The 18,961-nt window shown below is 45.5% G+C and overlaps 1 protein-coding gene across 1 annotated transcript in view; it reads left to right on the top strand.

The window, feature by feature from the left end:
• Positions 1-18,359, top strand: part of sema4c (sema domain, immunoglobulin domain (Ig), transmembrane domain (TM) and short cytoplasmic domain, (semaphorin) 4C) — a 68,188-nt gene extending 49,829 nt beyond the window's left edge. Inside the window, exons 7-15 of the mRNA XM_068023380.1 lie at positions 129-280; positions 3,126-3,301; positions 6,360-6,504; positions 7,957-8,179; positions 10,890-11,005; positions 11,958-12,109; positions 13,493-13,554; positions 14,617-15,800; positions 16,535-18,359. Of these exons, the coding sequence (XP_067879481.1) occupies positions 129-280; positions 3,126-3,301; positions 6,360-6,504; positions 7,957-8,179; positions 10,890-11,005; positions 11,958-12,109; positions 13,493-13,554; positions 14,617-15,458 (1,868 nt within the window). The 3' untranslated portion in view covers positions 15,459-15,800; positions 16,535-18,359. The remainder of the gene's footprint in view (positions 1-128; positions 281-3,125; positions 3,302-6,359; positions 6,505-7,956; positions 8,180-10,889; positions 11,006-11,957; positions 12,110-13,492; positions 13,555-14,616; positions 15,801-16,534) is intronic.
• The last annotated feature ends 602 nt before the right edge of the window (positions 18,360-18,961 follow it).

Here is an 18,961-nt window from a genome sequence, read left to right as displayed (position 1 = left end):
TGATGCTGTGACAAATGGGCAGTTCATTGGCATGGCAGTATGCTGCCGTGTGATAGAAATTGGAAAATGCAAGGTGCTGGAAAACTATGTTGTTCTGCAAAGACTTGACTATTATTAATTTATTTCAGAGCCCAACTTCGTTGGTTCTGCATATATCCAAGAAAGTGCCAACAGCGACGCGGGGGATGATGATAAGATCTATTTTTTCTTCAGCGAGAGAGCTGTGGAGTACGACTGCTACAGAGAGCAGGTGGTGGCGAGGGTTGCTCGTGTTTGCAAGGTAACGTGAGCTATCACATTTGCATGCTCTGCAATGGGTCAATTTGATCATGTTGCTTCATAAGTCAGCACATGCTGAGGCAGCTCTTCTGTTGGCCTTGTTGTGTGGAATAGTGTTCAAGAAGAGATGGATTTGTACAATCCACCATGAGAGGACTCATTGCTAATCTGAGGAAGGTGAGTGAATTAAGTGTGGACACCCTGGCTGTGTTTTAATCACCCTCCCTAGTTTTGGGTTGTTGAAACTCTTTGTATTTGCCACATTCTTTCCTCTTCTCTCCCATGTTTTCCCCCTCGCCAAATTTTCACTAAGGGAGGGTGAATGATGAACATGGCAGATATATTTAAGAAAGTGTTAGTATTCCATGAACAGGGGAGTTTTCCTCAATGTCCTGGCCAACATTTCTCTCTCAACTAACAGCACAAAGCAGATCGTGTGGCCATGATTAAATAACTGTTTGTGGGAGCTGACTGTGTGGAATTTTCATACATTGCAACCGTGACTACAGTTCACAAGTAGTGAAATAAATACAACAGTTTGGGACATAATGATGTTGAGAAAGTCACTATTGAAAAAATCCTTTCCCTGTTAGCCTGCTTCTTCCATCATTTCAGTTAAGTGGCAATGCAAAACGAGATGTTGCTACCTTCTGCACATGCCAAGACATTTTTCTAGTGGTCTCTGGCAGACCTCATGGTGTTATTGGAAGATATCAGCTGAGTTCTCTTCCCTGACCTCCCAGTCTGAAGTAACACATGCCAATAGAGACAGAAAAGAGCAGAAGAAATAAAGTGGAAAAGTTTAAGGCAATATTTGAAGAGTTTTTATTATGGGTTTTCGAGTTCACTTTCGAGTCCTTGTTTCGTTGGGGCCCAGTGTTGTTCACTGCAGGAGACTTTTCTCTCCTGGGGCTCACATGTCTTCAGTGGGTTTTTGGAGTTCCATGAGTAAGAGACGGGAGTAGACAGAGAGGCTGTGGTGAGCCAGCATGGAGATGGCTTTTCAATCCAGTTTTGAGTTTTCTCATTTCAAAACTGGACAATTCAGAAAGAAAAAACCCAGACAGCCAAGCAAGTTAGTCATGTGACCAACTGGTTTGTCCGTATCTGTTTGAGAGTTGTATTGGAGCAGGGGATAGCTCCTTTGTTTCAAGCAGTGTCTGTTAATGCACAAGTATGTCCTTCCAGGCAGGGGCCAGGCAACCCCTTGTCACAGGCCTTCTTTGCTTCCCAGCAACAATTTGAAATGTAATGTCCATGTGGCGAAATTCATGCGCCTCATTCTTGGCAGGTGGGGGCCAGCATGACAATGGTTTAGCCTAACCATTGCCCCTTTACCTTTCTTTTACGCACCTCCATCTACAATACTGTCCCTGTATCCCACACCACATCTACATTTGTTTGTCATCTGAAAAGTCTTGATCCTCTTCCCCTGCCAAACTTATGTGAAGTAATTTACCTCTTGGTAAATTGATTTCGAAATGTATATAATTATTCAGCCAGAGCTTTGTGTTCAGGTTAAAGGCACAGGTTTGCACTCTTTCTGTGTTACTCCTCAGGTTATTGACATGCATAAGCTTCAGGCATCGTTCAATATGCCGAAACTGTTGTTTTCCTTTGTCCTGATTTTCGTATGGCACTAGCCTTGTTTTTTGTCTGCCAGCTTCTCGTCTCCGTCTCTGAAATCAAACTAGCATCCATCATCTCATTTGTCATTCCTGTAACATCTGGTTTCCACTGCAACAGCTGTTTATTGGTTCCACGTCATCTGATTCCTGGTTTAATCTTGCCCAATAAAATCTCATCGTTGTTACAATGACCATCCACCTTTTAAAAAGCCCATCATTAGCAGGGATTCTCTCTGAGGGGAGGCGAATGGAGATCATTATGGTTTGCAACACTGCCTTGTGACCCTAGGGTCCTCATTTCCAATTCAATTAGGATCAGACAAAGGTCTCAACAGCTGTTGAGGGACTGCTTTCGACATTTTTGGAGCACCCCTATCCAATTGCCAGTCGACTTGCTTTCCGCACTAATTGACAGTGAGATTGGGAGAGGTCATGGGTTTGAAATGCACCTGAAATGCAGACAGCAGCTTTGTTTTGTCAGTTGCATTTTTATTTCTACTTTGAGCAATCAGACTCCAGTGGCAGGGCAAATGTAAGTACAGGTTCTCTCAGCTGACACTTGAATGTCGTGATGAGGGATTGCTGCATTGCAGGGGTGTTGCCTTTTGCCTTGGTCATAAAACTGAGGCCGCGTCTCAGTGGTCCTTTCATTGTTATGTGTTGCACCTTCCAGACTTAAGTCGCTGACCGCGGGCGGTCGTGCTGTTGGACTTGCGGGCCTTAAGGTCTAAAATTCTCTCACTAAACTTGACTGCTTCTGTCTCTTATTAAGATCCTCCTAATAATGTACTTCATTGGCCATGTTTTAGGTCATCTGTCCTCATCTAATGTGGCTCAGTTTGAAATGTTGTTTGATAATGATCGTTTGGCGTACCTTGGGATGTTGCGCAACATGCAAGCTGCTAGCTAAATACTAGTTGGTGCTTTGGTAGTGGGTGATGGTTGTCCTGTCACGATTTGCAGAAAGACAGGCTTTGGTTGGTCAACTTTCTCTCTCACTGACCACCTGAAAAGCAAATGTATTGAATTGATCACATCCCTGTTTTGCTCTGTTTGGTTTATTACTGGGTGAAGAGAGGGAGCAGTGAGGTGACAGAGGGTGAACTTTTGTGTGTAAATTGGCTATCATATTTCTTCACGTAACAGTGACTGCATTTCAAAGGTGCCAGGGATTTGCGAAAATGCTTTATAAATGCATGTCTGTTTTTGAAATGGCAGGGTGACATGGGTGGTGCTCGAACTCTTCAGAAGAAATGGACAACTTTCCTGAAGGCCCGCTTGTTGTGCTCAGTCCCTGAGCAACAACTTCACTTCAACAAAATTCAGACCGTTTACATGCTCAATGATAGCAACTGGAAGAGCAGCGTGTTCTTTGCTATCTTCCAGGCACAGTGGTAAGTCCTCGGGTTCCAGTTCATTTATTGACCTGATAGTCACCACCTCCCACCCCCCGCATCCTTCCTTGTGCTGTCTCTTTGCAAAAGTGCGATTTATGTCTGTGTGTGAACTGAGACCTGGAGTGGCGGCAGACTATTCATCTCCCAAAGCATCACCATGTCATTTTTTCCAATGACCAGTGCAGTGTCTTGCCATGTGTCTCTGTATTACCAACAAGTCCATGATTTCTGACCAGACCCCCACTCCACTGCACCCTATCAATACCACCCAGGGACACCAACTCCTACTGTGACTGCAAGCTACTGAGCTCTGTCTTGGCATTGTGTGGTTCCACGCAAGGAAGTGTTTTGATTTTACTCAGTACATTTTCTCGTCCTTCATCGCAGTCAAGTCCTATGCATTGCATTTGGCCCAAGACCACAGAAGGTCATTTTTGGGCGTATTTGCTGTAATCAGACAGCTTTTCATCTTTGATGTTTACAGAGAGGAAGGTGATAGTAGGAGAGAAATGCAGGCATGTTTAGAGTTTAGGCATCTGATGCTGACGTGGGGGTGGGGGATGGGAAAGATTATATTGATTCCATCTGGTGTTGACAGTAAAAGGGAGAGTACATGCACAGTTCCAAGCTTTCTGTCCAAGATCTGATGCACTTTCTCGGAATGCAGTGCAGCCAGTCAGCAGATTCACTGATCGATCCAGCCCATGAGAATGTTTAAAATAGTTTCTGCAGAGGGAAAACAGAAGCCTTCCCTCTGAGCCTCACAAGTGCAAAGGTTAGAGCAGAATTTTGAAGGGGATCTTTGCTCCCTGTTGTTGTTGTTCCAAAGTTTGAAAATGTTGGTTTCGTGTAAATTGAAACTCATGTTTTCATGCTGATGCTGCAAGTCGGTCTTGTCCTCTGTTTACCTGTATGGTCATGGACATGATGTGGAATAGGTAAGAACTGCAGGAATGTGCTTGCCCAGTCTGCCCCCATGATTTGATGGAGTCATGGACTCTGTGCTAGGACTAGGCTGGGGTAGTAGTTTGGGCAGATCTGCATTATTGGCTTCCTGCCACCAGGGAGCATCAGCGCAGGGGCTTTATGCAAATGATTACTCACTGTGCAGTTTTTCCCAGTGGAAAGAGTGTGCGTGTGATTGTTGGGCATAATCTGTAATTAGCTGTGATGCCCCCGAACTCGAAGAGTTGGCACTTGCTGCATAGGCTGGCATGTTGAAGGAAGGTTACAGAACTGCCTTGTGGGAGACTTGTGGCTGCTTGTGGACTGGGGGAGGTGGGGAGAGATGTTCAAAGAGGGAGCTTATGTCTTGTTGGCAAGAAGATGGTGTAATATATGCAGGAAGTCTCTGGTGCCACCACAGCCGGTATGTGAAGACACCAACCATGAGGTACACCGTCTGCAAACTGCTGAGAGTCCCCTTGTGGCAGGCGATGTGTGAGATTTTCTCTTAATGTGATCCTTGAAGGATTTCTGCTATCTGGAGTATGTACCCCCAAAACCTTTGTCTGATAGGGAAGATGAGACACGGCCAAGTTGGATTTTCTGTACTGTGTGTGTATGGGGACTGCTGAGTGCTGACACCATCTGGTGGGTGCAGATAGAATGTTTTTGCTCAGTGCTATATGGCAGAAGGTGAGATACAGGATCCCAGCAGGCAGCAGTCTCTTAGTGACTTGTCTTCAGTTTTCCACATTTAATTGTGCAATTTTTGCATTGAATGGATACATCACTGACTTTGCAACAGTGGGAGCACGGGGACCGATTGAAGTTCTAGTTATGAACTTGTGAGAATTTGTCATCGCTGAAGTGATTTGAGGGAAGCATTTGCCTCTGTTGCTCACCAAACTGAGGAAGTGAGTTGTGCAAGGAGCTGTTCTGGACTTTGCACACTGTCTGTTGCTTTTAAAACCAATTTATCCAGATGATGTCAAATATGGGTGCATAGTGGGGAAGTAAATCCAGGCAGGAGGAGAGACGCGGTGAGAGAGGAAGGGTGGGTTGGGGGCATGGGAGGACAAGTGGGAATGACGCAAGGTGAATGTGTGATGAGACATGACGCAGATTAAATTTTCCTAAAACTACTGTAGTATTTGTAACACAATAAATGTGAGCAGAAGCAACTGAATTTGGGCAAGAATCCAAAATTTCTGATCGAGAGAGGTAGTATATTGGCAGTGGACAAATGTATGTCTGAGTCTGTGCTGAGATTCAGGCCAGGTTTCTGTCAGTGCAGCCTGCTGGCAGCATTCTGTGTGTCTGCAAGTTTGCAAATCAGTTTTTTCCTGTGGTGTTCCCGGCATTACAGATGTTTTTCTTTGTTGCGAGTGGATCATCCCTTGTTATGTCAGGTAGAAAGCTGCTGCACTGAGTATTGGAATACTTGAAATTTCAGGGCAGGCACTGCATGGGCTAGAGAGTGTCGAGCTCCCTCTCCACTGCTAATTCTCTAGTCATGGAGCATTTTATTCTTGTGGTGGTCATGAACTGGGGATTCAATTGTACTCTTATATTTAGCAGCAGATTGAAATGGCGGGTGTTGAGTTAGGAGGCACATGGACTCACTGGGCTGAATGGCCTACTTGTGTGATGTAAATGACTTTATCACTAAGTGTTTCTCTGTAAATAGAAAGCTGAAATGTGTTCAGGTAAGGCTTGGTTCCCTGTCTGCTGATGGGAAGAAAGCACAAGGTGCCATCAAACAGTACTGGAGAATGTGGAACATGAGTTAGATACTGAGCAAATATGTAGTTTAACACATGGATTTGTGACTGTTACATGATTTTCTGTGCCCCTGCTCCATGATGTCAATTAGTGTAGCTGTAACGTATTGCCTTCAGACCTGGGCTAAGGAACGATTGAACAGTTTCAAGTATTTCTGAGAAATGGAATAACTATCAGTGATTTGTAGGTGCCAAATCTTGAGTGAAGCACAGTGATGGTGTAGTCAGTGTGGGTGTACTGCCATGGGAAGTGGGAGCTTGGTTGTCAGGTTGGTGGGCAGATGAGTTAATTGTTTAATGGTTGTTCTGACTTGTATTTGTGCCCACAGGGCTGATGTGGACTTGTCTGCTGTCTGCCAGTACAGCATCGAAAATATCCAGCGTGCTTTTGATGGATCCTACAAAGAGTACCGGGACCAAGCCCAGAAATGGGGCCGATATTCGGATAAGGTGCCAAGTCCCAGGCCTGGAGCAGTAAGTCTTTCACAGGGCAGGCTTTAATTGTGTTCCTTGCAGCATCAATGAATTCTGTTTTTGATGGCTTTCGGCTTTGAAGGTCAGATGTATTTTCCAGTAATACCCTTGAATTTTTTGCCGATACTAATCCTTGGCCTCAAGGTGCTGGGTTGCAATCTGAGAGCGGGCTTGAGTTCCATTGTGAGGTCCCTTGGTGTCAGGGAGCTTGCAAGCACTCCCTTATCTAGACTTGTACATGAAGCATAGCCCTGTGAGTGAGGTACCAGAAGGTGAACCATACCTGCGAAGCTGGAACCCAGCAGGAGAGGGGGTATTGTGGGGGAGCAGCAATGACTGTTCAAGTCTCTTGTGGCTTTCTACTCGTAAAGAAGCCATGGGCAGAGCAGGAAGTCACTCAGTTCCTCAAGCCTGTTCAAGCCATTTTATCAATTCATGGCTGATCTGAATAGTGACTTCATCCACCTGTCTTGGATTCATATCCTTTTATTTACTTGGCCAGCAAAAATCTAACCCTTAATATTTGGAATCTAATGGAGCTGGCATGCAGTGCCTTTTGTGGGAGAGACTGCCCTTTGTACATTCTTTGTGCAGAAGTGTTTCTTAACTTGACACGTCTGCTCTGGCTCTGATTTACGCTTACGTCCCTTTGTCCAAGAGGTGCTTACCGGTGGAAAAAATTTTTGTCGACTGAGTCAATTCTAAAAAGCTCAAACAAATGATACATAACTTTGTGTATTTCAGGACAGACCAGGCATATTTGTTGTTGTAATGTGGGTTCTGTATCCACAAGGACAGATGTCTGAAATTGGTCAGTGTAACTTTGTATTCAAAATTGCTATTGAGTCAGTGGGGTTGGATTCCCAATCTTCAGCAGGAGACACCTGATAAATGGTCAATGGATGTGTTTGTGCTGAAGTTGCAGCAGGAAATCTGGAGAACCCTCAAGGAACTTAATGGCCCATGTCGCTGTTAGTGTGCTGAAGCCTGTGGGGCTCCCAGATGGCTGGAATTTACCCTGCAGATGTTGATGGGTCAAATGGTTCAAGAATGTGCTCGGTGCACTGGTTAAATTTTAGTCTCCACGTGTCTTGGGAGTATTTCAAGGTACTCCTCTGCTTTAGGCAAAGTGCTTTGAATTAGTTACTGAACATTGACACACATACACTGCAGCAGGAATCAGGAACTGGAAGATAAATGGTCTTATCTTCCCACCAGCTGCAGTGAGGTGCTGCATTCATGTGTAAAACCCAAACATCCTCTTGACTGATATTGTCTAGCTGAGTGCTGGTATTGAATCTGGGATCTTCCTGTGCTTGTGGGGCTCATGACTGCACAGTTGCTGCTTTTGTACCTGTGGCAATAAATGGGAATCTTGCTGGAAGTTAATATATGTGAGATTTCAATTTGGAACTCTTCTATTTCCTCACGTGTTCTTTTCTTCATTCCCAGTGCATCACCAACAGCCACAGGGTGAACAGCTACAACACCTCATTGGAGCTGCCTGACAACGTTCTCAACTTTGTGAAGAACCACCCACTGATGGATGACCTGGTGCATCCAGTTGGCCACAGACCTCTACTCATTCAGAAAAATGTCAACTACACGAGAATTGTGGTGGATCGGGTATTGGCTTGGAGTCGAAAGCAGTATGACATCCTGTTTATTGGGACAGGTCAGTTGCAATGAGCAGGTTTGGATAAGCTGGAAGGGCTGACGTACATTGTGTTGGGTCAGACACTAGGCTTTGAGTTTACATGGATGGTGGTGATAGGTTCTCTTTGCTAGCTGCAGCAGCTCCACGATCCAAGTTTGGGCTGTTGGTATGCAATTCACCAAGTGTCCACACTGGACGGTGTGAGAAATGGTGCAGTGGTGTAAAGGGAAAGATCCATTTCCCTGCTGGTTTTTACACAAGAACGTGGTGACTGTCTGATGCTGCCAGGTGACACCTTCCACTCGCCATTGCTAACAAGAGTTCCTTCAAAGCTGTGGATAAATCTGCTTCTCAAGCTTGTGTCCTCTAATATCTGATGTCGGATTGGTTTCCTCATTTCTTCAGTCAAGTCGTCAAAAGCGAGATATTTGGGTTAAGAGGAAGAGAGAAAACTACAGGCTGAGTGCTTCTATTCCTAGGATTCAGAGGAAAGCTGTGGGTCAGTGAAACCTGGACAATTTTTTAGAATTATCAAAGAGAGATGTTTGTATTTGAATTTGAGAAATCCAGGCTGAGACCCCCCCCCTCCAGTTTGCTTCGAGCAGGAGAAATGCTGAGGTGAAATGGAGTAATGATTCACTGACACAAAGTTTGTGCTAGAAATACTTGGAAGTGAGGAGGAAGGTAAAGTTGAGGGAGGTTAGAAATTTCCTAGTGTGAAGGATCTGGAAAAGGAAGTGTTTGAGTTCGCAGGGGGAGATTTCCCTTGATTTTACTGCAGAGGGGAAAAGACATTGGCAGATGCTTTTTTTTAATTGCATGGGATGTGGAAATCAGTGGCAAGGGCATATTTTATTGCCCATCCTGACGCAACTGAATGCTTTGGGTGATTTCTGAGGGCTGTGAAGAGTTAACTGCATAGCTGAGACTCGACAGTGACATTTAGGTCAGACCAGAAGAGGACAGCTGATTTGCTGCCTTAAAAGACATCAGTGAACCAAATGGGTTTTTAAAACATCAAGTCAGTTTGTGGTCACCTTTTACAGATAGTAACTTTTTTAGAGCAGATTTTTAATGAATGAACTGAATGTAAATTGCCCAGTTGCTGTGGTGGGATTTGAACTCATGTCTCTGCCTCATCACTTGAGTTCTCTGCATTACCAGTCCAGTAACATAATCACTGCTCGTGTACCCCTTATTGGGTTTTGGAGGAAGCAGCACAACGATGGACCACAGTGTTCATTTAATTTTTGCTGGGCGATCCTGGTTAGAATGTGAAATAGTATAATTCTGAGAGATGAAGAATAGTATTGGTCAGAGAAGGAGCCTGAGACTGAATCCAGAAATGGATGTCAAATGAAAAACGTGCAGTGAATCCAAGGTTTTGCTTAGTCGTCCATTGTGAGAAGCAAAGTAATATTGGAAAGCAAAGATTATTGAGTAGGAGTGACTGGATGAAGAATGCTTGCCCTGAGATCTTTGTACTTGACATTGCCACTGTGGGAAAATCCAGCCTTTTGAAACTGCACAGCTAAATTTAGTTCAGGGGGTGGTCATGACAACAAGGAGACTAAAACTGCAGGGGAACATGACGTGAAATGTATGATGCTTGCAGATGGTTTATTTTGTGAGCTTTTATAGACTGGTTCAGTCCCTAATACTTTTGTGCACTCAAACTCTGAAAGACACGGATTGTGGAACAGCTGAATGCACTAGGAAGGCAGTATGCAGCGTAACTTTACTTGATATCATGCCTTTAATCAAGTAACGGGCTCAATGAGTTTCACCAGAGCAAATGTTAGGAAAATTCAACACCAAGCCATGTGAGCTTTCGTCTGCAGCTAGTTCATGGATCGAGGGTGAAGCAGCTTCATGTCTCACTCCAGCACCCTCATGTCTCACTCCAGCACCCATTCTTCATCAATTATTGCAGACAGCAAGTTCCAAGCAGCAGCTTGTTGTATAGCAACTCAGAGTAAATCATCCCAAAGCCTTCCACAGGAAGGTTACCAAGCACCATTCAATACTGAGTCACATAATGCTGAGGTACTGAGAAATTTAGTCAGAGATGTGCTCGAAGGCGTGTCTTGAGTGAGGACGAATGAAGAAAGGTTTGATGACTGAATTACAGATTTTCGGGCCAAGGCAGCTGCAGACCTCATGCATGCCCCTGGATTTGAATCGCTTCCCCACTGGCAGTCGTGTCTTCAGCCGCAATGGTGTAAATTCTGGAATTCCCTCCTGAAGCCTGTTCGTGCCATACCCTCCTGCCCCCCCCCCCTTCACAACTCCCCTTAAAAGCTACCTCTTGGACTGGGCTTCTGGTCACTTGCCCTTATAATGCCTTATGTGGCTCGGTATTGAATGGTGTTTGGTAACTTTCCTGTGGAAGGCTTTGGGATGATTTATTCTGTCTGAGTTGCTATGCAAAAGCTGCTGCTTGGAACTTGCTCTCTGCAATAATTGATGAAGAATGGGTGCTGGAGTGAGACATGAGGCTGCTTCACCCTCGATCCATGAACAGACTAAAGCTGGGACCTTGCAGTGCACCTGACTTCCATACTCTGGCGGTGACTGTTTTCGCTGAGTTAAAAGAGCAGCATGCAGCATTGATCCTGATGCAGATGGCTTTGTGTACTAGTTTTCTGGTTGGGGAGCTTGTGTTACTTTGATGTTGGCTTCTCTGAAACAAATTCTTCATGCACATGTTTGTCCTGTCACTGAACAGGGTCAGGATGGTTGCACAAAGCAGTGATGATTGGCTCACAAATGCACATTATTGAAGAACTCCAGCTGTTTCAGGAAGCCCAGCCTGTGGAAAGCCTTGCCATCTCCAAGAGCAAGGTAAGTTGATGCTATTCCTCTCGGTCTGCCCACCAGGATTACCTCATGACACCATGTTGCGGATTGTTAGATTTGAGACAGCTCACCCAAATGGCTCAGAGCTAAGGCAGTGGTTGGTGTGTTCCCACTGTTGGTCTGAGTTCTGGCTGATGCGATCATGCTGCTTTTCTCGTTGATAGTTTTCAGCACTCCGTGTCCAGGTACCTGAGCGACTCTGGCAAGTGCAGCCTCAATGTGAGTCAGTGGCTTCAGGAGGGTCACTTGTTAAACTGCGCAGTGGTTTCTTCCTATGGTAGTGCGAGAACACAACCTGTTGCTCTTGCACAGTTACATCGCCCTTCCTTGACATGTGGCTTGCATTTTACCGCTGCCCCACCCCCAAGCAAAGAGTATTGTAGGCAGAGCATGCAATATTTGGGTGTAATGAGCAGTGTGAGATGGCATGGAATTGCATAGAAATGACATGAAATCAATCGCAAACCGCAGAAGTTTGCCACTTGTGGCACCTGACCTGTGTTCACTGACCCACATTGGCTGCCGGTCAGGCAATTACTCACGTTACAAATTGTTCTTGTTTTCAGATCACTTCACAGGTTCTCATCTCCTTATCTCTGTACTTTGTCCAGTCCTACAACCCCTCCATTTCTGTAATTCTGGTCTTTTACGCATCGCCCATTTTAATCATGTTACCACTGATGGCTGTCCCTTCGTATGCCTGGGCCCTCAGCTTTGGATTTCCATGACTCTTCTTGGGACACTTCATCAAATCTAACTCTTTTTGCCATGTGTGAAAATCTCCTTTTGTGTTTGTGTCTCATTGTTTTTGTGAAGCATCATGTAATATGTTACTGTACTGCAGGTGCTATCTAAATACACCTTGCTATACTTAGGGTGGGTAAGGATCTCCGTACTCATGGTGACAGTAATGTCAGTTTCCCCATGGTTCCCACAGAAAGTCCTGTTCGCCGGGTCTTGGAGTCAGGTTGTTCAGGTTCCTTTTGCTCACTGCGAGAAGTACAGAAGCTGTGTGGACTGCATCCTAGCGAGGGACCCATACTGCGCCTGGACCAAGAGGGCATGCACGAGGATCGATTCTTTGACGAAGTAAGGAATTGGGTTTGTGCGGTTCTGGTGGCTTCTGTTTAAATGGCGAGCAATGCATGGCATTGGCCCAAATGTTGGAGATGCTGGAAAAATTCAGCAGGACTGGCAGCATCTATGGAGAGAGAAACCGATAGAACTGTTAATGTTTACATTAGGTATTCCCTCAGCCATCTCAGTTTTAAGGTGAAGCATCTTGGTTTCTCTGATCCCTTCATGGAGGTGAAATTCATCATCCTTGTGAGATCCTGATAAACATTAATGGATCTTCTCTTGGGCATTGACATCAATTGAGGTGGAAACTAAATATCTTGTGTCCTGTGGGAACAGTGATTGGCTGCCCACATATATAAAGAATGTACAGATGTGAGAAATTTAATAAGGAAATGGTTTTTTTATGGGGATCTCAGTGGGAGGTGCTGGGCGATGAGGACACTCAAGGTTCAGTTAACACTTCTGGAGCCTAGTTTGTGTTGCTGCAGTGTCCAGACTGGGAAGGTCTGTTCTGTGTACATAGCTCTCTGGTGGAGCTACTGCTGTTTGTCTCATTGCCCTTGCTTTGAAGGAAGGAATGCAGGTCAGCTGGGATTTCCACAGGATGCTCATAACCGATCACTGGAAACTGCATGCTTTGAGTCCAGGCTGGGATGTTACATTATGTAGTGGTTGCCTCATGAAATCACACATTGACATGCATGAAAGTTGGCCACTTGGAACTGTGGCTTCATCAGAAGTAGTGAGTTTGTAAGACAATAATTTGACATACATTGGTTTCGCAGTGAAAACTAATTTCAAAGTCTGACTAAGAATATTGTCACGAGACTTAAAAATTGTGGCTATCCTTGGATTAGTGTAGCCATGCCGAAACTCTAGAGCTGTGTTGAGTTGAGCTGACTTTGTGTTTTCTTGAGTGCACATCGAGCTCATGTCCGAAGGTACATAGTTTTCTTCAGGAAGAGTTGAGGCTTTCAACTATGGGGCGCCTTCTGTTTATTGTCAGTCCACTGGACCAGGGCTTTGTGTTTCGAGGAAGTGATTATTGCAGACATCAATTGCACAAACGGGCAAGTGTTGATCTCCGGCTCCTGGCGCTCCTTCAACTTCGTGTGCTTCAATGTCAGTCACTTGTTGCAGTAGGTAGGGGAGAGACTGATGTCCTGAGACACTTTGTTAACTGACAGTCTGACAGTCATTGGCAGCCACCAGCACTGTGTCAGGTTTGGATGGCCAAGAGTGAGCAGGTGAGGCCAGAGAGTTCTATTTCTCCACTGCAATTTGTGAAGAGGAATTGAATTCAGGCTGTGATGTTGCCCATTACCTGTTGAAGTGCCGTTGTGTGTGTTTTTGTTGAGACTAATCCTGGGCTACTCTTGTGCTTTTTCTTAGAGCTCTTGCCGCATACCAAGATGTCGAGTTTGCAGATGTCACTTTGTGCCACCACACTGCAGGTAACTGGAGCCTAGCGACTTGGGCAGGGTGGGTGGTCAAGAAATGATGTTGGTTGCCATTGGCTAGATTGGGAATTTTCCAGACTGGGAGTTCTGCCAGGAAGTGGCAAGCTGCTGTTGTCAGTTCATTAGGAGCCAGAGTAAATAGCAGTTTGAAAGCCCTGGCCTGATATCTGAATGATGTTTCTTGTATCCTTTCTCTTTTTATTCTCCAAGGGCTCCCGTAGGCATCACTGCCTGTTTGGTTCGCCCATGCTTTGTGCGGCAGCCTCGGCCGAGAATATTTTCATCTGCTAACATGGTCGACTGCTTCCTGTCAGTTGATCGAGATGAGGGCCTGTCCCTGAGCCTGAGGCCTGTGCCTTTGTACTGAGTTCAGGTCACTTTGCACAGGCCATGGATGCAACTTGTAGCAGCTGAGTGTATGTGTGTGTATGTGAGTGTGTATTTTTGTCTGTTTGTGCTAAGGCTATGCACTTGTCTCGTCAGTGATCAGACAGTTTGACGAATATGTTTACTAGTCATTGCATGCTTGGTATTTCTTGCAGTAGTTCTGCTCCTTCCTCTGGGTTGGAAGGTTCTGCACTGGAATCCCTGTCCAGGAACTTGAGCTCAAAATCCAAGTTGATAGTCCAGTGCAATACTGAGTGAGTGCTGCGCTGCCAGAGGGGCCATCTTGCAGCTAAGACATGAAGACAAGGTACTTTCTGACCCCACAGGCGGACAGAAAGGAATCCCATGAGAGTATTGACAAGAAGAGCAGGGGGTTCTCACCAGTGTGCTTGTCATGATTTGTCTCTCACTCTGCATGACTAAAGGTGCATTATCTGGTCATGATCACGTTGCTGTTAGTGAGATGTTTTTGTGTCCCAATTGGCTTCTGCATTGTGGACATTACACCAGTGAGTATGCCTTATTGACAATAAAGCGCTGAGTCGTTCTGCAAGATTGTGAAAGGTGCTATGTAAATGCAAGTCTTTTTTTTAACCACTGAGCAATCACAGGGATGTGCTCTGGCGTAAAGGCTGACTGATCTCTTTATGTTTTCGTATGTGTTTGCAGGTGATTTGAAGGTGAAGAACTTCACTGTTGTAGCTGGCACAACCATCCTGCTGCCATGTCAGCTCATCTCCAACCTGGCGGTGCCCAAGTGGGCATTTGAGCAGCAAGACCTTGACAAACTCTCTGACGCCAACTACGAGATACGGCCGAAGGCTTTGTTAATATCGGACGTGGGGTCACGACACAGCGGCAGTTACTGGTGTTATTCTGAGGAAAAGCGTGAGCTCTTCCTGGTGGGGAAGTACTTGCTGAACATTGTCTCCAATCCAGCCATGGTGCTGGAGAGCCAGGCAGCCGCGAGTAATCTGGGACTCGTGTGGCTGTGCGTCTTTGTGTTGGGAATCGTCTGCATCTGTTTGCTGGGGGCGGTTCTTTACCTGAACCGCAAGCTGAAGGAACGGCTGGAGAAGATGGCAGCGACGAAGGAAGCTGACCGCGCCAGTGCTTACCCCGCTGAGCGCATCCTGCCCAAGGAGCTGCCCAAAGGTACCAAGTTCATTCCCAGCCAGACGTCGAACTCTGATGAGAAGTTGTGGGATTCCCCCTCCTACTATTACTCTGATGGTTCCCTGAAGATCGTCCCTGGCCATGCCCTATGTCAGAATGGGAGTTCGCCATCACATAACGGCACTGCCAATGGGATCCCCGGGCAGCCCCTGCCCACTGCCGTCCAGTCTCCTACCCGCCTCAACCTGGCCAACATCCGTGGGGCCAACACCAACGGCTACATCCGGCTCCAACTGGGCGAGGAGGGGGTGGACCCTTTCTCTGAGGAGTTGAGGAAGAAGCTGAAACAGCGGCAGATGTTGCCTGATGCAAACCCGGAGGAGTCCTCAGTGTGAGGGATGCTTGGCACTCCATTCCGCATATGGCTACCTCACGTTTTGTGTAAATAGGACAGAAGAAGAAACAAAACTCACTGACGTATAAACTTTGTCAACATTGTGTATATATTTCACGAGACCACATCTGCTTTTAAAAGATCAAGATTTAAAGTTACCAACCAAAAGAAATCCTAAAAATATACGCAGCCAACTTAGCACAGATTGTGTCTGTACAATGTACCTGCCATCTATGTAGCCAAACTTGTGTGATACTGTGAACAGGAAGAGAGAATCCAAACTGAGACACTTTTCCACTTCTTGCAGTGTTTGATGTTCATCAAGGTGGATGTCAGGTGTCAGGTAGGTGTGAATTGACCTCGCGTAGAGGGCTTATGTTCTGTGCTGTGTCAGGGTCATGAGCTGGCGAGGACTCTCCAGCTCTCTTTACAAAGGTACCAGATGGAGCTGATGGTCTGGAGAGGATGACAGCTCGGGCAGTGCCCTGCAGCTCTGGGGGAGGATTTCCAGTTGACCAACTGGATCATGTTGGTGCTGTTGGAAGGTCAGACCACAGGTGGTCTTCGGTTCCAAGAGCTTTATGTGAAAAGGGTTCAAGTTGTATATGTCTGCAATTTTCAATGGATCCACTGATGAATGAACAAGAAATGAGTGCAGTTTCAGTTCACCTTGAGTGTAGGCTACACACTGAGGCTCGAGTTGAATCCTAGGATTTGTATGGTTCAAGTCCAGATGGTGGTGTGTAGTTGGCGGTGAGATGCTCCAAGTGTCGCATTCATTGTTGGCTGATTCAGCAAGGCCACACAAGTGCTGATCGAATTAGTGTTTGGAAACTCCCACAGTTACTCAGGTGGAGAGCTGGAGCTTTTCTCTGCTTCGAATTCTTGCCCTAAATGCTCATAGTGCAGCGTATTTCATTTCTCAGCATGAACCCTTTGACCATTCAGTATGTGAGAGCGGTGAGCTTGGTATCACTGAGCAAACAAACCAATGTGTGACATTAGTTGTGACACTGGATCATGCATTGTGTGTCTTTGCTCTCCTCCCAAGTAACTGTCCCATTGATTTCTTCACAGTGTGACCCATCATAGCTGCATTGGAAACTGCTCGCTGGCCCACCATTTTCAGAGACAGGAATATCGACCAGCCAAGATACCAGGGTCTTCGTTCTACTGGGCCCACAACTCACAACACTGTGGCAAACTCGATAACGCATGTAGCATAGCAACAAGGAGCCGATGTGGCACTTCAACTTAGAGATGAAATGTGCAATCTGAAGAGGTGCACTCTTTCACCATTCGCTGTACGTTCTCTCCCCCTGTCCTGCTGAGTGATGCTGAAATTGCCAGACCGCCTGGTCTTGATGGGCGTGACTTTTCTGCTTATTGGTAAATAGAACGGATGCTGCTGCTCAACACTGCTGAATACGCAAGAAATCGGTACTGTCGGAGTTATTTGGGGCCTTCAGCTTAACGCTACCAAGTCAGCTTTGAGTTGACTTCAAGGATTTGGATGTTTTTGTTGGATACTTAGGAGTGAGTTTAAGGGAAGGAAGTTCTTGTGAGGGTTTGGCTGGTTTCTATGTAAAATAATAGATACCAGGAATATAATGGCTTATTTTGAAAGCAGTTTCTAACCTATTTGAAGGTGGTGAAAGCCCTGATTTGATGGACTCTGTCTCATGAGTGCTTGTTTCCCAGTGGAAGATGAATGGTTGTCAAATAATGACCAAGTTGAATAAGTGTTAATTGGGTCTCAGTGGGAAAAAGTATTTAAGCAAGTTTGTTCTTAAGTTGCTTTCCCATCTCTGTTTGAAGGACAATCCATATGGTGGTCGACATTATTTTGAGGTCTCCTTCAAGGTTGTAGTAGTGCTGGAAAATAGTTTGTTGCTGTTCGTGTGGTCACGTGGTTGTATAGTGTTGCATTAGGTGGGGCAAGTTGTTTGGATGTTTGGCGCAGAGCAGTATACTGGTGGGTTTAGATTGACAGACTATCCAAACCAGCTTCAGTCCAATTGCAGGTGAAGATCCTCTTGGTATGAATAGGCAGCAGAGAGATTTATGGCATGTTAAGACTGGTGTGGGACACAGAGCAGACATGAATGTGAGAACCCAAGGGTTAAATTGGTATAATCTCAACAGAAAATGCTGGAAGCAGTGCTTAAGTCAGGTATCATCTGTGCCGTGATAAACAGTTAATGTTTGAGGGCAATGACTGATTGTCAGAATCTGTGTAATTGGTCGCGATGTGGAGGGAGGACCTGAGGCGAGACCCATCAGCCCCTTGCACCCAGCTTCAGTCTTGTCACTGCAAATAGCAGCGAATGCAGAGGAAGGGAGTGAGTGGCAGGAATAGCAAATGCTGTTTGAGTGAAGTGAGAAGGTAGAAATGAGCAATTGGAGCAAATTGCAGACAATATGAGAAAGAAAGCCGGTGTGGGGTGTGCAGGGGACGGGGAGTTCCCTGAGGGAAAAGCCAGTCAGCTGCAGAGTGCAGGGGTGCAGATGGTGTTTGCATTGTGACCAGAGTAAGGTTCATTGAGTGATGCAAATAGCCTTCTTGGTGGCTGGTTTCAGTTTGTCCTGGAGTCAGTCGGGAGGAAGGGGTCCAGCAACAGTTTCATGTTCCATTTTCCCCCTCATCATCTCAGTCACTGTCTTGTTGAGTCCAGAAGGGAGGATCGGGAAGAGAAGTGAGAGAGAGGGGTGTGTGATGTGCTGTGGATTTGTCTGCAATGTGGTTGCATATAATGTACTTGAATCAATCTGCAGGTGGTATTCTACTTTCTTGTGTAACTTATTGAGCTCAGCATGTAATTTAAATATTGTACAGCCTCTCTGGAAAATATTTATGAAAGTATTTTTATATCAATTAAAATGATTAAAATGTGCTACAACACCTACAGTCTCCAAATTGTTTGTGTTAAAGTTTGGTGATATCGACTGCAGAATGTGGCCCACTTCAGATCACCTTGAAATGCTTAATTGATTTGGTAAGTTCAAGTAAGTGTTTACTGAATTGACGCTCCTTCCACCTGTTTAGGATGGCAGCCATGGCTTCGTGTGTCGCGTTGTTACCTCTTGGCTGAGAATGTTCTGAATTCAAGTTGGAAAAATCTCTGACAGTCCAGAGCAAGACTGGAAGAGTGCTGCACTATCTTTGGGTTGAGATATTGATGCAAGGTCCTGTCGATGCTCTCAGGCAGATGTGCAAGATGCCCTGGCACAATTTTGAGTTCTTCATACTCTCCTAGCAAATAGTCCTCAATCAATTTTGCCTGAAAAAGATTGATTATCTACTTATGCTCACGTTGGTGATTGTGGGAACTTGTGCTTTACAGTAGTGAATTGAACAGTACTTCCTTTGTTGTAAAGTGTGTTGTAACATCCTGAGGTCATGAAAGGTCCTTTATAAATGCAAGTCATTCTCCAGGGTGTTGGGTTCCAACACAGGTGAGATTGAGAAGAGAACCCACCTGCTGGTTATATGTGCTATCTATG

This window comes from Heterodontus francisci, chromosome 47 (assembly GCF_036365525.1).
Source record: "Heterodontus francisci isolate sHetFra1 chromosome 47, sHetFra1.hap1, whole genome shotgun sequence".
NCBI classification, from domain to species: Eukaryota; Metazoa; Chordata; class Chondrichthyes; order Heterodontiformes; family Heterodontidae; genus Heterodontus; species Heterodontus francisci.
This window is presented reverse-complemented; position numbering and strand designations above follow the sequence as displayed.